An 18,503-nucleotide genomic window follows, 5' to 3' on the forward strand; every position below is an offset into this window, starting at 1 on the left:
GTAACTGACTGATCTGTATCCATACTTGCTTGCATCAGCAAAGTGATGCAATTGTGCAAACTCTCAATCTTCAAATCCTTCTGGCTTCAGACATCTGGGCTGTAAATCCAAGAATAAAAGTTTATGGTCACTTTATCATCAGCAATATCAATACTGAGCGTTAGTATTGGGCTTGTAATTAACATTCAATGCAACTTAAATGAAGTAAATATCACTTACAGTATCACAATTTAACGTAGAAAATAAATGATTGTACAATTGCCACTGCATATAACTATTTTACTCCTTTTTTCTCCAAACAAGTGTCCTGGTAAGTGTATTAATGAGGTGAGAAACAGACAATTCGTATTACAATATACTGCATATCTGTTGGGGGTTTTTAGACTGCAAATGGATTTGAGCCCAGATCACTGGGACTTGGCCCACGAGGAGTCAGCTCTATCAAGTAAGTTATCCAGCATGTATCTGTTATTTAACACACATAGAGTAGAGGTTCACATGTCAGGCCACAAATAAGAAGAATAAGAAAATCAATCTGAAGTTCTCAGATTATAACGTTATAGCCCTAAAGTGGAGCAGACTGTGACGGCCTTGTGATGGCGACCACCGCCTCTTGTGGATCTGTCCTTTTTTGGCTTTGTCTTCTGTTGTCATAATGTCTGAGGCCTTCTGTCTGAAGTTTACTGAGAGTGTCACTCTGTGGATGTGGAAGTTTCATCTTCAAGAGGCCGGAAGGCTTTGACACAGGAGTCTCCTTACAGAGTCTGAAGAAAGAGGGGAAAAAAGGAAGAGAGCACATCAAAAGATCTTTGAATTATTGTAAAATGAATGAGGTGAGGAATAAAGTAAAATTTACCTTTTTCCTCTGAGATCTGAGGTCTTCATCACAGGCTCAAATAAACTGCTGTGTGCTTCAGTTTCTCTGCGGGAGGGATCAGGTGTGATGTTTCCATGCTTCTGCTCTCCAAATGGTAAACATCCAAACACAGACAAACCCACTGAATAAATCCAAAAAAGAGACAAGAGCCGAGTCACACATTGTTGTGTATATACTCAAAGAAACGCACAAAGTCATTCAGTAGAAACTTAATCAGTGTGGTTTCTGTGTACATCAAAAGAACAACCTTTGGGGGGATCGTCCTCCTGCTCCTCAGTCTTGGTGACATCTGTGTGTGAGGGGGAGGAATCATCAGGCACATAGTAACGTTCACACGACCATAACGATTTTCTGTCTCTGTAAATACAGTGGTTGTTGATCTTGTCACTGGTGAAAGTTGACAGCAGGCGCTTAGTTGTGTCCGGAGCCATCTTGACACACAGTGATGAGGGAGACCTGCCGCAGACATAACATTTCATGAATCGGATCCCAGATTTTCATGTAAGAAGAATCACATTCCACTCTGCAGTTTACCTGCATGACGTTGTCAAGGAAGGCAGCAGCCCTGCAAGACAGAAACATATTTTTTTACCTCATATGAGCTAAATGAAAAAAGTCTATCTGGAACTGTAGTGCACATGCAGACCAACAAACCTCTGCAGACGTTATAGGAGACAAGCGATGGTCGAGAGCAGTGATACTGCCTCTGGCTGGGATGCATGAGGTTTGGTGTCGGTAAAATGAGAGCACTCAGATGTAAGAGCTGAGCGGAACATCGCCGCTGTCCTGTATCCATCCGCTGGTCGTCTGTGAAAACAAGGCACAATGTTCACAGTGTCACAAGACCAATGATTAAAAAAAATCTGTGCTTACAGACTACACTTGTATCAGATAATTAAATAATTTAACTGTTTTATGAGTCTTCACCAAAATTTCTTACTATTTAGATAGGAAAAGGCAACATTTATGAATATCACAGGGCGAACATGCAGAGAAAAAGAACTACTCACACTCACATTCACACGTGCTCTGTGGACAGACGGAGGAAGCTAGAGTACTTTCATTCATTCATTCATTCATTCATCATCTACCGCTTTATGTTGAGCACTGTGGTGAGACTATGAAGACAAAGTTTAGAATTAAAATTAAACGTTACCTGTTTGGCGTTGCAAGTATGAGGTCTTCATTTTGTCCAGGCAGTCGTCCTAAAGCACAGATTAATGTCAAAGCTCAAGTTAAAATGGATTAAATCAGGTACGTTTCTGGCTGACCAATCATGTGACAATATTGTGATCGAACACTGGTGATTTAATGGTTTTATTTCACCTCGATTATGCAGATTTATTTATTTATTTTATATTAAAAAAATGGCAGAATGTCTTTTGCATCTTTTACTTAAAATGTAATAAATAAGCTGTGATTCCTTCATCAACCTTATCTTGGAAATGCTTGTTTCGTTTTATAAAAATCGGAACCAAAGTTGTCAGGGAAAAAAATAAATAACATTAGCACAAATTATATGAAACGTTTGTGAAAACACTCATCCGTGTGTCGTTTACCTTCGGCTCACATCCTTGCCACATATTCACCTGACTGACCTCAGGGTTAAGATTTGGAGGAATGATCCCTGCTTTTTTGATCAAACCATTCACCTTCACAAAAGAAACAGACATTATTAGAAACATCTAAGTGGTTTGTCTGCTCGGCTCCGTCTTCTGAACCCTTCCGCCTTCTCCATTTCATACCTGCCATTTTGTCCTGTGCCGTCCAAAAGGTTTCTCTGGAACGATCTCTTTCACTGTGGTCTCCTGCAATGATCGTTCAAATAATAAGGCTTGTCAATAATTAATAATACAACCCTGATTTCAGAACCACAACATTGTAAGATGGTTTAAAATATAATAAAACACAATGCAATGATTTGCTAATCATATTAGACACATGCACACTTTAATACAGCACGAAGGTCGGTTATTGTGTGACATCACACAGAAGCTTTTGAATCAGTTTTTTTTTTTTTTTATCAGCAAGTACATTTTTTAAAATGTGTTGCAGGCTTCAAGTTCAGAATGGACACACAGAATATTAAAACAACAATAACAAATATTTTTACTGTTCTCAATTCAATATGGGTCAAAAAGGATTTGCCAATCACTGCGATGTGTATTTCTAATCATGTTCTACACAGTCTGTTGGGTTAAACATTAATCATACAATCATTAATTATCTTACAATATTTGTTGGGCTGCTTTGTGGGACTTTTTGCTCTGTGTTGATCTTCACTCTCTCTTGTCTCAGCCTGTTCCTCTCCTTATGACTCCTTAAACGCTTCTTCTTCTTCTTCTTTTTCACTGGAGTTCCCTGTGGAGAAGAGCAGAGGGGTTTGTGGTAAACTGGTACAAAGGGAAGACACAATTGAACCTGTCAAAGAGGACAAAGGTATAAATGTGTAACCTCTGGATGGACTGTCTGGTTCAGTAAATGCACTGGGAGTCCGTCTGAATCGGAACTATTTGAACCACTGGTGCTGTGAACGCAAACAAACGAATATTCACATTTAAGATGAATATGAGTGCCATATTAGAAGTAATAACAGGAATAAATGACTGTTTCACCTGGTTTCCAGGTCAGACATGGAGATGTTACAATCAGTGCTCAAATCTTTGCCCAGCCTCTCTTTGACCTGCTTTCTCAACAGTGCTGCCAACTCTTTCAGGCAGTGAGTCGTCTGAAATAAAAAGAAAAAAAAAAAACACTTTTACAAATGTCAAGCTTTACAATTCTGGTGGGACTCAATGCTTTATCTCTCACCTTCGTTGGATCAGGGTCGCAGTAATCCAGCAGGGTGTCGCAAAAATAAAAGCCCATGGATTTCAGGTCTCGAGTAGAAAAGTGCGTTCCTCTCCTGTCACCTAACAGTTCAGCGGATGAAACGCCTCATAAAGAACTCCTCAACATGTTCAAGTTCACAAACACAAAGTCACAACACCGTGTTACCCAGTGTGGAGCCTCCAAACGTGGCCTCCATGGTGTAGCTGTTTCTGATGCCAAGTCTCCACATGGCAATCCGTCCAGTTCCCTCTTTGCTCTTATGCACCCTGAATTTACAGCTCTTGAAGGAGAACTGTGGGACATGGTGTGGTTTAGCTGATGTTGTATTATGAACCCTGCCTCTGAGTATAATTTACACATATTGTAAACAGTGTAGTTGGGTATAATAGATTGGTAAGTGATGAATTAATATGACAATAAGACAAATAAAGATAATAATAATACTAACAAGAATAATAATAATAAATAATATATAACTGTACTGTGCTTATATAATGTTGATACTGAACTGTTTGTTTCAGTAACAGGGTCTTCACCTTGTTGCTGGCATTCTTGCTCATCATGAGTGGAAAAACTCTTTCCTGAAGCTTCAGAGAAGCATCACCACGGTTGCTACAACCGTACATGAAGACGTTGTTTTTGCGATTGTGGCCATGAAAGTCACAGTAGAGAACAACGTCCATCTCAGCCACCAACCTGAAGGGAATACACCAACAAAAGAGTTTGCTTGTATTTCTCAACTTACCTAACAGTTTACTTCTCAGGACACACACAACGTCAGTTGACACTCAGGAAAGTACACGTTTCCAAAATGACACACTTTGGATCTCTTCCAGTCCCTACCTTTTCACCATGTTTAGTGTGTGCAACACACAAGGGAAAGACTCCCTGAGCATTGTCTTGTAGTTTCTATTGAGGTCCCTTCCTGTCAGAGAGCAGCGGTAATTCCCCACCACCACACCATCGGGGTTCAGCATCGGCACAATCTGCAGCAGATTATAAAGAGACTGTGTTTAATACACAACGTTACAACATATAATATAAAGCAACAACTTCATGATCATGATAAAACAAATGTAAGAGAGCAGGTTTGAGGTCCCTAACCTTAAAAACAAAAGTGTCCCTGAGTAACTGAGCATCTTCTGAGTCTCCGAGCAGGAAGTCCAGCAACCCCTCCATCATCCAGGACCCATTGGTTTCTCCAGGATGCACTCGGGCCGTCACCACCACAGCTTTCTTCCTCCTGCTCTCCAGCTTGGCGTCCGCACGATTGGTTATTGTCATCACATACACCGTGTTCCCAGCAAGGCTGTGGCACAGCACTCGCATCGTACAGTAAGACACTACCTTTGGGTTGGAAGAAATGTGTCTAAGGTAGCGCTGCAGGCGTGAGTAGGTGTAGGGGTAGCAGTGGGACAGGTAGCAGGTATCTGAGTCATAAGGGAAGTGGAGCGTCCAGGTGAGTGAGTACAGGGGGATGGTGTCGCTGTTGTTGTCCTTCGTGTTCTAAACAGAGACGATAGAGACAATCGTTTTCAAGAGTTCTCCAAGAGTGACTTCAATTTTGTGAGGTCATGCTGCTCTGGGAGCTTTTGAAAGCTGTGTTTTATTTAAACATTGTACTGCACAGAGGTCCAATAATAATAAGATTGGTAATATCCTTCAATCTTCTCACTTCATTTTCTGTTCATTTACCATGTTGCACGAAGTCAGCACAAGAAAAGTGTTAGATTTCCAGGTTTGACATCCACTCAGAGTTTGATACCACAGTTTTTCATTCACTCAGATTATTTTTCTTTCACAAATTTTGTACAGCAATTTGGGGTTAAGTGTCTGCTGAGTAAGAACACATTTGCATGTAGACTAGCAGAGCCAGGGATTGAACTCTGATGATATGAAAGTCACTGTATTTTATTTTCTTCTAATTCCTTGCCTTTGTCCACAATAAAATCTAATTGATTTGGCCTAAAAATGTCATTTCTACTTTTCCACAGTATATTGAAACGTTGAAAGGGTCTAACTAAAGATGAGTAAATGATTTCTATTACAATAAATAAATACATGTATGAAAATTCTGCTCCGTTCAATATTCATGTAGAATTCAGATAGACGTCTTGCCTTTTTCCAACTTGTGCCACAAAGTTCCCTTACCGGATTGCAGTTACGGTAATACTTGATGTTGGAGCCGGTGCGTTGCCATCCAACACCTTTCTCTTTGGCAGCTTTCTCAGAGTAGAGGAGAGGTTTCATCCCCAGAGAATACAGACTGCTGCTCTTCATCAAGTTCACAATAGTGAAGCGGTAGGTCACTCCCGCCTTCATGTTCCTGACTCTGAAGTAGAACCACTGCGTGTGCTTTCTAGTGTACATGTCAGTGCGTAAGGTCAGCTCGTATTCATGGTCACCGCTGAACAGGAGACAGAGAGAGCGAGACAGTGAGTGGAAAAAGAGAAGGGAACTTCACCTGGAGGGGAAATAAGTGTATCATGATGGATGTGCTGCAGCTGATTGATGAGTAGATTATACTGTGGAGACTCACACTTGCACGGCTTTCTGAAGGTTCCCACTCTCAAAGCGTGACTCAAACTCAAGGGTGAACTCTGTCTGACTGACGTCAGGAGTGGCCCTTTTAACGGGTCCTCTGCTCCCTCCAACACGAGAGCAGGTGAAATATGGCTGTTTAGTGGCTGAACGTAGAGAGGACAACAGGAAAGCAGTCAGTCAAGACATAGTTTTCAACATTTGCTAGTAGGGACTGTGATTTAAATGTGAAATTCACATTTTCAGGCATTAGTCAGGTTGGTGCGTGTGCACAAAGAGGCTAAATACTGTGCATTTATGGAGTAAAGTGTCTTTAAAGGTCCAGTGTGTGAAAATCTGTCTAGTGGTGAGACTGCAGACTGTAACCTACTGGTGTCACTCATAGGAATATGAACTCCTTTATTGAAGCCTACAGATCTGTAAATTGTCTGGCACCACGTTGACGTTTTGAAAGCCGAAATTCACAGGCGTCACCTTCAGCCAGACAAGTCCAGCTGTCAATCACACTGGGGTGCACATACATGTGCGGCATTACGTCATCTATTTTTCTCTAAATGGGAACATCATTAACAAAACCTAGAAAACCGAAATCATGCTCTGTTGAAGAGTACCTGAAACTAGTGATTGAGGAGATTAACTCCTCAGGAAAATATTTATTGATGTTATAAATCAATATAGGCTTATTTTTTCCTCTAGACCAGCCATTACAAGAAAAAATGGCTTTTGTTTTTTTTGGCATTTCCATTCGGAATAGAAGGAAGAAAGAAGACAATGCTACCAAACAACAGCCAGCCATGGTCCATACAGGAGGTGCAGACCTTAAAGTTGGGCACATAAGTGGACACCAGTGTGACTGACAGCTTGCATCATCCAATAGGAGCCTGGTGCAGGTGACTAGTCATGACCAGTTGCCACTTGATTTCAACAAGCAGTGCTTTTCTAAACATGTCAGGAAACTACGGTGGCCTTCACACACCAGAAAAAAAATTTGTTTTTCTTTTTTTATGCATTTTGAAGCATTTCTTCACTTATACAAACATACTAATGGGTATTTGGTTACCATGGTCAATGCAGAATACCACTTTCCCTCTTTCCTCTCCGACTGGCAGTGGCGTCCTCTCGTGTCCCGTGGGCTGATAAAAAGGCTCTGGCTCTGGAGGGTCCCACTCTACAACACAACATTTCTCTGTGTCATTACTTGTTAACAGTAGTGGGAAAAACGGCACAGAATTGCAAATGACCTATGTGATGGACGATGTCGCTGACGACCTCGCACTCTGTGGGCCAGTGCGGGCGGGAGATCGAAGGAAAGTTAACCAGGTCCCGCGGCGCCCTGAGACTAAAAACAGGTCTGCTGCCATCAAAATCTATGAGCAGCTGCCTGGTCCGCAGAGTCTGGTGTAGGTTTGCAGACACTGAGTGGGAACATAGATCACACCTTCAGTGAATTGACTTCCTCAGAAACAGTACAGATATGCATTTTTCATCAGGTCTGCCAACAAACTAGAGAGGGATTGAGCTGCACCCGATTACCTCAATTGTCTCATTCACAAAAGCGCTCTGGTTTAATAAATAATGATGTAGAATAAGAGATGATGAGATATCTTCATTCATTGGTGATCAGATCTCCTTTACACCTGAGTGTTAGAGACAACCAATATGGGTTTGTCTTTGGCCGATCTTAAGAAATGAAAATAGCCAAGGGATGACATCCTTCTTCTTCCATCTGATAATAATAATATATAATAGTAATATAACAGTTTAATTATGACAAATGTTACATAAAATGAGCTCAAATTAATTAAACATTTAACTTATAGTCTGTCTCTACAATCTGCAGTTTGTGTCTGCACTCTGCAGTGCAGTGCACAATTTATATTCTAATTTAAGAAATTGCATACATTTTTTTAAACACTTTTGCATGAAATCTGACCCCATTAATCAATGGGCCTCTACTGAGCACTTCACTACATTATTAGTCACACACTGTTGCAGTCTTAGGTATAAAGTACCTCAAATGGATACTTGAGTAAAAGTACCCTAAGTATCTTATCAGAAAATGACTTTGATAGAAGTTGAAGTCACTTTTTCATAATATTACTTACAGTAAGTTAAGGTCTAAGAATATGTGACATTTACTGTGCTTAAGCATCAAAATAAAGTTCTGATAGCTTAGGTTTTAGAAGTAAAAGTAAAGTTACAAGTTTGGATGGAGTCATGGTAGCTCAGTGGTAGTTGTGGGAAAGTTGTGGGTTCAATTCCTGGCTCTGCTAGTCTATATGTGTCTTTGAGCAAGACACATGCCGCAGCGTGTAAATGGGGATGAAAGACGAGTGAAAGACAAAACTGTAGTGTAAAGCAGCTCATCAAGACTAGATAAATACAGACCATTACAAACTCTTCTGTAGAGGAAATGCAGAGGAGTAAATGTTGCTAGAAATATAAATAACAAACTAAAGTACGGATTTGTGAATTTTGTACTTAAGTACATTAACAAAGTATTTGCACTTTGTTACATTACAACACTGCATCGTTGCTACTTTCAGAAACAGTGTGAGAATAGCTTACGCTGCCCTTTGTCAGATAATTTCTCCTCCTCTTCCTCCGTGCTGGAGTCGTCTGTGTCCGACTTGACCTGCTGGTAAGTATTCCACCAGTTCCTGATGGCAGAAATGGCCATAGCTGGTGTCTTCTCTACCTGGTAGAAAACACAAGCCAAAGAATGACACCAAAACACAAGTTTACATATTTAATTGTGTTACTATCATGAACAATGATGTCTGGAATGTTAACAGATGAACAGCTTTAGTAAAACTCACATGTGTGGTGCTCAGAGAGGAGTCTCTCACACGGGCATCTTTAGCTGCTGCTAACATAGAAACACCAGAGAAAGTCTAGTTTCCATCTGACATACAGAAAAGCTGTGACTGTGTGCAACTAGTGTACATAATGAGTTCACTAGGAAACAATATATCTGCCAACTTACCTCGCTTACATTTGAATTACAAGGCCTTGGGGGGGGAAAAAAGTGGAACAATCTTTCTCCAAGTGCTCGATGTCACAAAGCACAGGCTGTATCAACACCGCAGTTGCCATGGAGACGTAGCACTATGGAGCAGCGCCGTAAAAGAATTACGACACTCCCATACGCGGAAATCAGATAGTTCCAAAATAAAAGTCTATAACGTTTAATAAATATTCAGCCAAAGATACATGTGAGAAATTAAGAATGGACTTAATTTCTCACAAAAAAAACCCGAAATTAAATAAAGTGAATTCTTCGGCCATTGCTACTATCCCTCCCATTCATCACAAATGTGTTAGTACCGGTGCTGCTGCTGCAAGAAACCACAGCCAAACCACCATATGATCTGAACAACTTGAACTTTTCATTTTAAACTGCCTTTAAGGATTCAAACACTAAGACATGCTCATCTCAGTGTACTGCTTTGAATAGCGTAGTCAAAGGGTATTTTCTGAAATATAGTCACCACAATTCTGTCCTGCCCGAATGCAAATCAAAAAGACTGACAGCCATAGGCTTTTTGGATAACATCCAAGAATTCAATTATTTTATGTTCACAGCATGCAAAACCGTAAAAACGAGCAATGACAAGACTTTGCAAAAAAACGTTTAATAACTTTTTACAAAATATACATGTTGAGTGACATTCACTCTTCTCCAAAAAACAGAGCATACTCATTTATACATTGTCTATGTACACAGCTGTAAAAATGCTCAATAAAATACACAATTCCTTACAAAGAAGACTGCCATCTACATGGAGTTGAAGAAATAAAATGAAGACACTTGGCACAACTGTGGTTACAGAAATAACATAAAAGGACATTCAAATGCCTTTCTGTGAATGGCCTGCCATGTTAGGGCCTTTAAATGTCTTTACGTGAACAAGAAACATGAGACGGAACTTGAAGTGGGATATAATGACTTTATGGTAAAGGTGTGAGTGGATTTAAAAAAAAACAGAAAGAAAAAAAGTCCTGTTAATAGTGTATGAAAAAAGGCCAGGTGTTATGTGCTGTTCATCTTCCTTTTCTTGACTCGCTCCCGCCAGTCTTGAGGAAGTGCCTCAAAGTTGGCATTCTTTGATGCTTTTCCTCTGGAGACAATAAAAACAGAAAAACAGTTAGCGTGTGGTAAATAGAAGAAAATGGAGATTAACTCAATAATGTGAATGTATGTCCACAGCAAAATTTGTCATTTGGAAATAGCACAGAAACGTACGTCTGGAGCTGCTGTTGCTTCCAGTCTTCAATACTCTTTTTGTTGAGCTGATCTCTGTCTTCGTCACTGGAGCTGCTCTTTTCTTCCTCATCCAACTCTTTTTGGATGCTCTGCCATTTCTTCACCAGAGAAGGCATTTTCGTCTTACTCTTCTTAGACTACGGAGAGGAAAAAGGAAAACATATATATTTGTAAGTGCAATTTAAGCATTAGAGTGCAAGGTTGGCTTGATTATACTATATTTTTCACATTTTGTGTCAAATATCAACTCGAAGGCTAACCTTGTCCTTTTTAACTTTTTTGGTCTTGTCTGTGGGAGGAGCTTTGGGCACCGGAGGTTCAAACGGGGGCTGGGGGGGCGGTAGAGGTGGTTGAGGAGGCAGGATTGGAACAGGTGGAGCTGGAGGCTCACAAGGAACCAAGGGGGTAGAGACAGCTGGCATACTCCAGTAGGCTGCTGCTGACATAAGAGCAGCTGAAGGAAAGAGAAATCACACTGTTCAATAACACTTCCATCACTGCCACTTCCAACTTAAGCAGTACTGCTGTACTCAGTAAATACACATATAAATGGAAGTGTAAGATCTTCAAATGTGGAACAATGATGTCTGTTTACCTGCACTGGCAGGAGCCTGAGTGTAGAGAATGGGACTGCTGCCAATAATAGCTTTATTCAGCTGACTAGCTTTACGTTTCTGAGCCTTCCCCAAGGAGCCCGATGAATCCACAATCTGTGTGAGTGACCAGAAACAATTATAGATTATAAACAGCTGTGTTTTACCACTCTAGAATTAAACATGAAACATGAGTGAGTACAGAAATAAATATTCACAAAAACATGTGATTGTACCTTCATGTTAGCAGTGCCTGGAGGTAAAGGAGGCCTCCCACTGCCGTCTTCCTCAGTTCCAGGTGCTGGAGGCTCCCCGTCATTATCGTCATCATCATCCATCTCCATCTCCACCTCCATGATCTCGCCCTCACTGTCAGGAGGAGGAGGAGGTGGAGGAGGCGAGTCTGGTGGGAGAGGCGGCAGTGGGGGCAAGCTGGGAGGTGGAGGTGGGCTGTCGGGGAGAGGAGGTTGGGCTGGGGACCAGAATGTACAAGGCTGGGGGGGAACTGGCGGGGCAACAGCAGGACAAGCAAAAGATCCTGATTGTAAAAAAAGAGAACATGGAGTATTTGTGACTGTCACATTAGTGTTTAAATAGTGATTAAAGTGTGAAATTTTCTTTTTTTCCAAGTTATTTAAGACTAAAGCCTGAGACACACTGCCAGAGGGGTACATGAGGCACTGTGTCATTGTCAGCATCCACACGAACACTGCTGGAGCATTTACAGAAGACTGATGAGAGAGATCCATGTGACTTGATGTGTAGCACCAGCCAATCAGAAGAAATCATGACATGGTTAACTGGAGCAAGCGTCTGTGCAGGTGTATGCCCTGCTTGTTGGCTGTAAATAATAAGGTGTGTGGGGAGTGCAACCTTTAACCCAAATGCACGTCTACTGAGGCAGCATTGTCTGGTTGTTGTTATTTGCCATCAGCCACCTGTATGAATCTTATGCCCAGGCAAGGAGCAGCAGCAAGAAGCAGTGGTGTAAATCTAACCTGTGATCCCGCCAGTAGATGTGGAAGATGTTTTAGTGTCCCCTTGCATTGACCCCTGTGTCTCAGTGCCCTGGGCGCCTTTTGGATCCTCCTCCTTGTCGTCCTCTGTTGGGAAATCCCACTGGGAGGCACCGCTCCGGTCCTTCACATAGAAATACCGCCTGTGCTCTCTAAAGAGTGGGACAACAGAGATAGAAGGCAAGAGTTTTAATGACTGGTCTAGCAACTGCTTTAAGCGGCATGATACCCTGGCAGAGTGGGGTAAAGGGAATGGGCATAATTGCCTCAGTAAAGGGTGGGAGTGATGTCATGGACAGCGTCTTTAGCAATCCATAAGAAGAGCCCAATTAGAGTGTTATTTTGAAAGTGGATAAGGGACCCACCTTGCTCTCTAAAACAAATTAAGCAAAACAAATCATCTCAAGGTCCTGAAAGTAGCATTCAGCAGCTGACACCATGGTTGTCATATTTGTTCCGTTTTAGATAACCATTCCCACCCAGACACAGGAAGACGCCAGGGAGGAAGAATCATCATTATCATCATCATTATATCATCAACAATCACCATAGGTCAGAAAATAACAAGCACACAATCAACTTCTTTCAAAGCAGAAAGAAAAACAAAAACAAAAACAGGAAGACATGAAATAGAGTTGGTCTGACCTGCTGGATTCCCGTCATTGCTCCATCTTCACCTTTTATTTGATGCGTGACACTGGTCGCTTCCTGGGCGTCACTCTGTCTGCATAGCATTCTGGGGGTTGCAGTCCTGTAAAGTGCAAAGCTTTCCCACGGAACCAACCTTCCTACCATACCACCCCACCCAACCAATTTTCCACTGATTGGACACAAAATCAGTCTACAACTGCCCTGACAAAGGGCTTAACAGTCTGTTATAAGGTCGGGGAGTCCTGTCTGAGGCTGGTATATTTAACAGGAAGCAGGCTGGACCAGAGTGGATGCGCCTTTATCAGTGCGTGCAAGGCAGATTGCCAGGACTGTATCACAGAAACCTGGAGAGTCTGTTTCTGGTAAATATTTTAATCCACTCGAATTGGTTAAGCTTCTCCCCAAGTCATTTTACAAAGTCTGCAACTTCAGCAGTGAAGGGGGTGTAGTCACACGGTAAGACTTTTGGGAGACCAGGGAGTTTAGAGATGTGAAAGGTAAGGAGCGCGTACCTGTCCCAGTGGCAGGACCAGCCTTTAGGGGTGGCGTTAAGTTCGTAATATTTTATGTGTTCAGCAGCTTCCTGCAGCCTGCGGCGTAGATAGACTCCATTCAGAGCACCCTCCCTCCAGTCAGCGATTCGTGTCTGGAATAGATAAACAGCAAAGAGAAAGAAGAATACTTTTAAAACTGGGGAATAGAAGATGGGGATAAAGACAGGAGGGCAAAAAGATGAATAACACAGAAAAGTAATTACTCTGTTTCCAGAATGACACCTGTGATGGATTTCTATGATGATTTTAAATATTTAGTACCACTGCACGGCTTTGTGCAAAAATTAAATTAAAGTCTAAATATTTTACAAGTCACTGAGACAGCTTCAACTAAAAAGCTAATCCAATATTGCTCTGAAAATGAACAATTATTCTCTCACCTCAGTTTGCAGCAGGAGGAGCTGGAAATTAGAGATTGCTTTTTTGTCTATTCCCAGGAACTCCATCTTGCTAGTTAAGGTGTTAGCCAGTTCTCCAATCTGAAACTATATTTTTACAGAATTTAAATAAGGTTTCAAAAGAAACTCACAATTATAATGTTTAGTAACAGCAACATTGTTACCTTCAGCTCAGGCGTTTCCACTTTGAGCTCAGCTGTTTCCCCTTCTTCTTTTACTGAAGGTTTTGAATCTGCTTTCTCCTCAGCGTTGTCTGTTTCCATGTCTTCTCCTGCTGCAACATTCTCTGGGACTTTAGGACATGCTACTGGAGAGAGAGGAATTTTATTCTTTCATTTTATAGACACTTTAACAGGGCAGATTGTGTCATGCATGCCACTCTTCAATAGCACAAGCATAATAATTTGAACTCACCAGCCTCTGTACTGTCCTGTATATCTGAGCCTCTGCTGTTAGATTCGGGGCTGGCAGTAGAGGGGAAGACGGTCTTCCACCGGTTTTTCTTCACTAAACCACCACGAGAACTGGAAGCTTCTTGGCTCGTCTCAGAACAAGGACTGGAAGCCCCCGTGCTTGCATCTCCCTCCTCCAGTGCCCGGAGCTCTGCCTAAGAGCCATATGTTCCAATCAGGTTAAAACAAGGCCATACTGACATGAGCATTTTGCTGTGCACTAAAATACACCCTCCAAGCAAATCCTGCTAGCTATCAAAATCAAACACTGACATCCCATCATTACACGCCCACCTTTTTTCTCTCCAGAGCCAGTTCCAGCTCCACCGTGTCTTCCTCCGTCTCCTCCTCAGCATCAGAGTTGTCACCAGTCTGCTTCTTTGAAATATCTTTCTGCACCGTGGGGACTGATTCTGTGTCACGCATAGGGGTAGCTGGAGATCCAACAGGACGTCCGCCCTCTCCCTCAGAATCCTGACTGTTCTCCGTCTCGTCCAAACCTTTAATTACTCTTTTTCTCCATTTTTCTTCTGCTTCTTTCACTTCTGAGGGGATGAGAGGACCAAGAAGTGATGCAGCCACTCCGCGGCGCTCCTCCTCTTCACTTGTAAGTCCTACGACACTCTCCATTACCTCCTTTTACACAAAACAAGAGTACACCGTTAAACAAAAATAACAATTCTTTAACAACAAAGCATTTGAGCCGAACCTGAATGGAACTTGCCTTAGGTTTAGTCTCTTTCACTGATGTTGGAGCTGCAGCAGGTGCATAGTTTTCCTCTGTGTAATGACCTCCATGAGCTGTCCCATTTCCATTAACATTAGAGCTTCATATAAAGGAAAAAACAAATCCTTTACTGAGGATAACAAACGCACTTCATATTGTGCTGGTGCAGTCATTTTATGATAATCAAAGGTTTATGAGCCATTCTCAAAATGTGACAACACTCTGTGTCAGTCAATCCTACCTGTTTGACTGCCCCAGACTTTGCACCTGATCAGCAAGATAGTGTGGCAGCTCCCAGGACACCTCGTTAGTCACTGTGTTCCAGTAGTAATAGCAACCAGAGTTGTCATCCCACACCTCTTGCCAGTCTCCCATCTCTACATCCACTGCAAAAAAAGGATACACATGAATTGTTAAAAAAGAAAAGGCGGACATATTTAAGGTAATATATTACACACAATCTCTCTTGCAATAAGAAATGGAAACTTAATTTTGGCTACATCCTGACTGATATGGAAACTTCAATATAAAGCATAACTCTATCCTTATGTTTATGAAGGCATTCTGTATATTGTTATGGACTTGGTTCACTAAAGAAGAATAACAGAGGAATCTGAAAAGAAGACGAGACAAAGAAAATATGGGAAACTGATCTTGAGAGTGTTGAGCACTGACTGTTACCTCCAGCTAGTGAATATTGAGTATTGTACTCAAAATCTGTGGTTTGATTCTGTCCGTCACTGGCAGATGGCTGCTGATTATCCCCCTCAGGTCTGGGTGGGGTGGGAGTCGGGACTGAAGGTTGAGATGTTGTACCATCTGAACTTGGCTGAGTGGTAATAGCATCAATTTCCTGTGGTGGGAAAACATGATTTACTATAAACCAAATTGGAAACCTAGGAAAACTCCTTATAAATCAGGAAACGAAAACCTGTGCCAAACCTGTGTTTCTCTAAATTACAGGTCAACAATAATTTTGCAAAATGTGGCCATGTACAAATTAATTTAACGGGGCATGTTGACTGTACTTTTCTTCAGTATTAACATACAACCAGTATAACACTGTTTCAACATCCAGAGATCAAGACTGTTTATGAGGATACGCAGCAGATGTATACTCACAGCCATGAAATTTGCCAGTGTACTGTCGATATCAGCTGACTGGTTACGTTGAGAGTTTGAAGTTAAATGTTGAGACTCTCCAGCATCCTCCTCCTCACTGTCTTCATAGGCTCCAAGAAGGGACAGGCCCTCTACAAACAGAAGGGAAATTACTTTACTCAATTAAGGATGAGAATATGCACAAAATATTGCAAACCGCCATAAAGAATATGTTGATTGTGATGAAGTCCCAATATTAAAATAATCATGAATGAAGAATCTGCTACACGTTTCCCTGTGTTTCTCACTATAGTGGAATTAGATACTGTGTCACCCAATGAAATACCTGCATTGCCACAGGAAATGATTTGTTTGACAGACTGGGACATCAGCAAACATTGCATTAGTAAAGTGATACGTCTGCAAATAGGATGGAATGTGACTGAAAACAGAGAGCACCCCAATGGCCATGTCAACGAGATATGCAGTGTGAGGACATACCGATGCGGCGACAGGCTTTGTATGAGAATGGACTGTGAGCGTTGAAGAAACACTGATTGCAAGGTAGTCATGGGTGGAGCTAGTCTAGCTCCTCCCAGACGTGCAATACCATTACTCTGGTAACCCAAGGGAAGTGGACTGCAAATGGAATATTTGGAGCCAGGTCCTAATGGAAACGCAAAAGATATGTACTGGTCCGAACGATTCCACTCCATGGGAATGCGACTTTAGACCTGACAGTATTGCTTGACTGTGCTTGTTTTTCCGATTACAAGCATGGTATTATTTCTGTTCATGAAGTCTAAACATCAACAACAAAAATCAGCAAACGCTACACAGGTAGCTTTAAGTATAGTAACTTGGATTGTAATAACTTCCTTTCTTTCTTTCAGCCAGGACACCCATGACAATGTTCAAATGGCAACCACTTTTGTTTCGTTATCAAAGCATGGAAAACAGAAAAACAGACTGTTATATATACACATTTACTTTACTTTACCTGTGGCCTTTACTGCAGGAGTCTTCATGTTTAAACGTTTCTCTCTTATGAATCGATGCCCATCACCCTCCTGCTCGTCTACAGATCAAAACGACCAAAAAAATTACATTAAAAAGACGAACGTTTACGACGGTGTTTACAGTCAGATTTTGGGTCAATTGACCCAGTAATTTAGCATCAACCTTCAGGTTTCTTAGCAAGCCCGCAAATGTGCTAAGAGGATAGCGCTTAGCTTGGCTAATTAGCCGATAGCAGTGTAGTAGTGTTTTATCCATTGTGTAAACATTTGTAATTTAGAGTCTTAGCGTTAATAAGTGTTAATCGTGCTCGAACGAAAAGGCTTTAATTTTCCAAATGTGTCCATTCTTCACACGTAGAACGTTTAGCCTTTAGCTAGCTCGTATATTGCTAACGTGACATGCCTCAGCGACTGACACACGTAAACGTGTTAAAATACCATCAGATCCAGACGGTGCTTCTTCCCTGTCTCCGGCATTCCCTGTGCGGAGCGGTGAAAGCTGTAATATTGTTCTACGACCGACCGCTCCTCCTGTGAGGCGAGTTTTCTTCCCCATCCTTGCAAATCAGGCCTGCTCCCTGCGCTGGCGTCGTCTCTGCTGCTCTGCTGCTCTTTCTGTGACAAAGGAGGCAACTTCCGGTCACGTGAATGAACCAGGAAGAAGACGAAAGGAGGTAGTTTTTGTTGTTGTTTTTTGGTTTAGTTTTTTTAAAAAAATATTTGAACAACACACTAAAGTGTCTTTCAAATGTTTTTTTAGTGGCTCTCAAAACTGTTATGCCAAGTACCCCTTGAGAAAATATTGAGCCTTCAAAGTAACACCATTATCGTCAATTAAAAATCAATTAAAATACTGCGGCGTAAATAAACTGAGCAAAGTCAGCTACAGATTTCTCACAGGAAGCAGATTTATTCTTTTTCCTCACATATACTTTAGACACTGGTATAGTCAAATTAGATTAAGAGGAGTGAGAGATAAAGTGACTCTAGTTATTGTTATTTTATTTATTTATTTTATTGGTTATTTGTTTAATTTTCTATACACTCCAGTCAAAAATCCTCACCTCCACTCAGATCGCATACTACACAAACTGCATACAGAGAGTGTTGGTGAACAATTAAACAATGAATCATTTATCAAAACAAATAAAAACACAGTTTAAAAGTTTCCAAAATTTAAATAAAAGTCCAAGTTCATTGAGTTTCAAAGGATGAAAGTCCAGTTTTGCCAAAGCAGTTCTTTGTTCTTCAGTCAGATCATAGGTCTCTTGCAGCAACGTGGATTTCCAGCTCACTGGCACAGAGACAGAGACTGGCACTACTACACGTAAGGGATCAGATGGTTAGTGATGCTAGAAGCCCTATTGTTTTCATTCAGAATACTTTGTGGGATTGTACAGAGTGGAGATGCTGGCAGCACTCTTGGTCCTGCAGTGGATAGAAGGAAAATAATACATTCTGGGATCATTCAACTC

At 41.4% G+C, this 18,503-nt stretch overlaps 2 protein-coding genes across 7 annotated transcripts; both read right to left on the reverse strand.

Moving 5' to 3' along the window:
* Window positions 1-265: 265 nt before the first annotated feature.
* agbl2 (AGBL carboxypeptidase 2) lies at window positions 266-9,333 on the reverse strand. 4 transcript variants are annotated; one of them, XM_044037137.1, is made up of 24 exons: window positions 9,237-9,333; window positions 9,070-9,119; window positions 8,819-8,948; window positions 7,492-7,665; window positions 7,311-7,418; window positions 6,249-6,396; window positions 5,861-6,116; window positions 4,814-5,215; window positions 4,553-4,695; window positions 4,246-4,405; window positions 3,875-4,001; window positions 3,689-3,789; window positions 3,493-3,605; window positions 3,332-3,404; window positions 3,110-3,238; window positions 2,623-2,685; window positions 2,437-2,529; window positions 2,034-2,082; window positions 1,532-1,684; window positions 1,412-1,442; window positions 1,245-1,333; window positions 1,125-1,166; window positions 857-998; window positions 266-764 (listed from the first exon to the last, which is right to left on the reverse strand). In XM_044037137.1, the coding sequence occupies exons 3-24, from the start codon at window positions 8,928-8,930 to the stop codon at window positions 566-568; spliced, it is 2,907 nt and encodes a 968-aa protein (XP_043893072.1). In that variant the 5' UTR covers window positions 8,931-8,948; window positions 9,070-9,119; window positions 9,237-9,333; the 3' UTR covers window positions 266-565. The 4 variants fall into 4 exon arrangements, with proteins under 4 accessions (XP_043893072.1, XP_043893070.1, XP_043893069.1 ...); XM_044037135.1 differs by having other exon boundaries at window positions 1,125-1,333; window positions 9,070-9,116; XM_044037134.1 differs by having other exon boundaries at window positions 1,125-1,333.
* Window positions 9,334-9,869: 536 nt separating this feature from the next.
* On the reverse strand, window positions 9,870-17,656 carry fnbp4 (formin binding protein 4). Of its 3 annotated transcripts, none has more exons than XM_044036300.1 (17): window positions 17,467-17,656; window positions 17,010-17,087; window positions 16,031-16,161; window positions 15,590-15,761; window positions 15,150-15,294; window positions 14,906-15,008; window positions 14,476-14,817; window positions 14,144-14,336; window positions 13,894-14,033; window positions 13,712-13,816; window positions 13,290-13,423; window positions 12,109-12,278; window positions 11,347-11,648; window positions 11,113-11,227; window positions 10,778-10,971; window positions 10,497-10,654; window positions 9,870-10,371 (listed from the first exon to the last, which is right to left on the reverse strand). In XM_044036300.1, the coding sequence occupies exons 1-17, from the start codon at window positions 17,582-17,584 to the stop codon at window positions 10,284-10,286; spliced, it is 2,688 nt and encodes an 895-aa protein (XP_043892235.1). In that variant the 5' UTR covers window positions 17,585-17,656; the 3' UTR covers window positions 9,870-10,283. The 3 variants fall into 3 exon arrangements, with proteins under 3 accessions (XP_043892235.1, XP_043892236.1, XP_043892234.1); XM_044036301.1 differs by having other exon boundaries at window positions 11,347-11,615; window positions 13,894-14,036; XM_044036299.1 differs by having other exon boundaries at window positions 13,894-14,036; window positions 17,467-17,655.
* Window positions 17,657-18,503: the final 847 nt, after the last annotated feature.

This window comes from Solea senegalensis, linkage group LG10 (genome assembly GCF_019176455.1).
Source record: "Solea senegalensis isolate Sse05_10M linkage group LG10, IFAPA_SoseM_1, whole genome shotgun sequence".
Taxonomy (NCBI): Eukaryota; Metazoa; Chordata; class Actinopteri; order Pleuronectiformes; family Soleidae; genus Solea; species Solea senegalensis.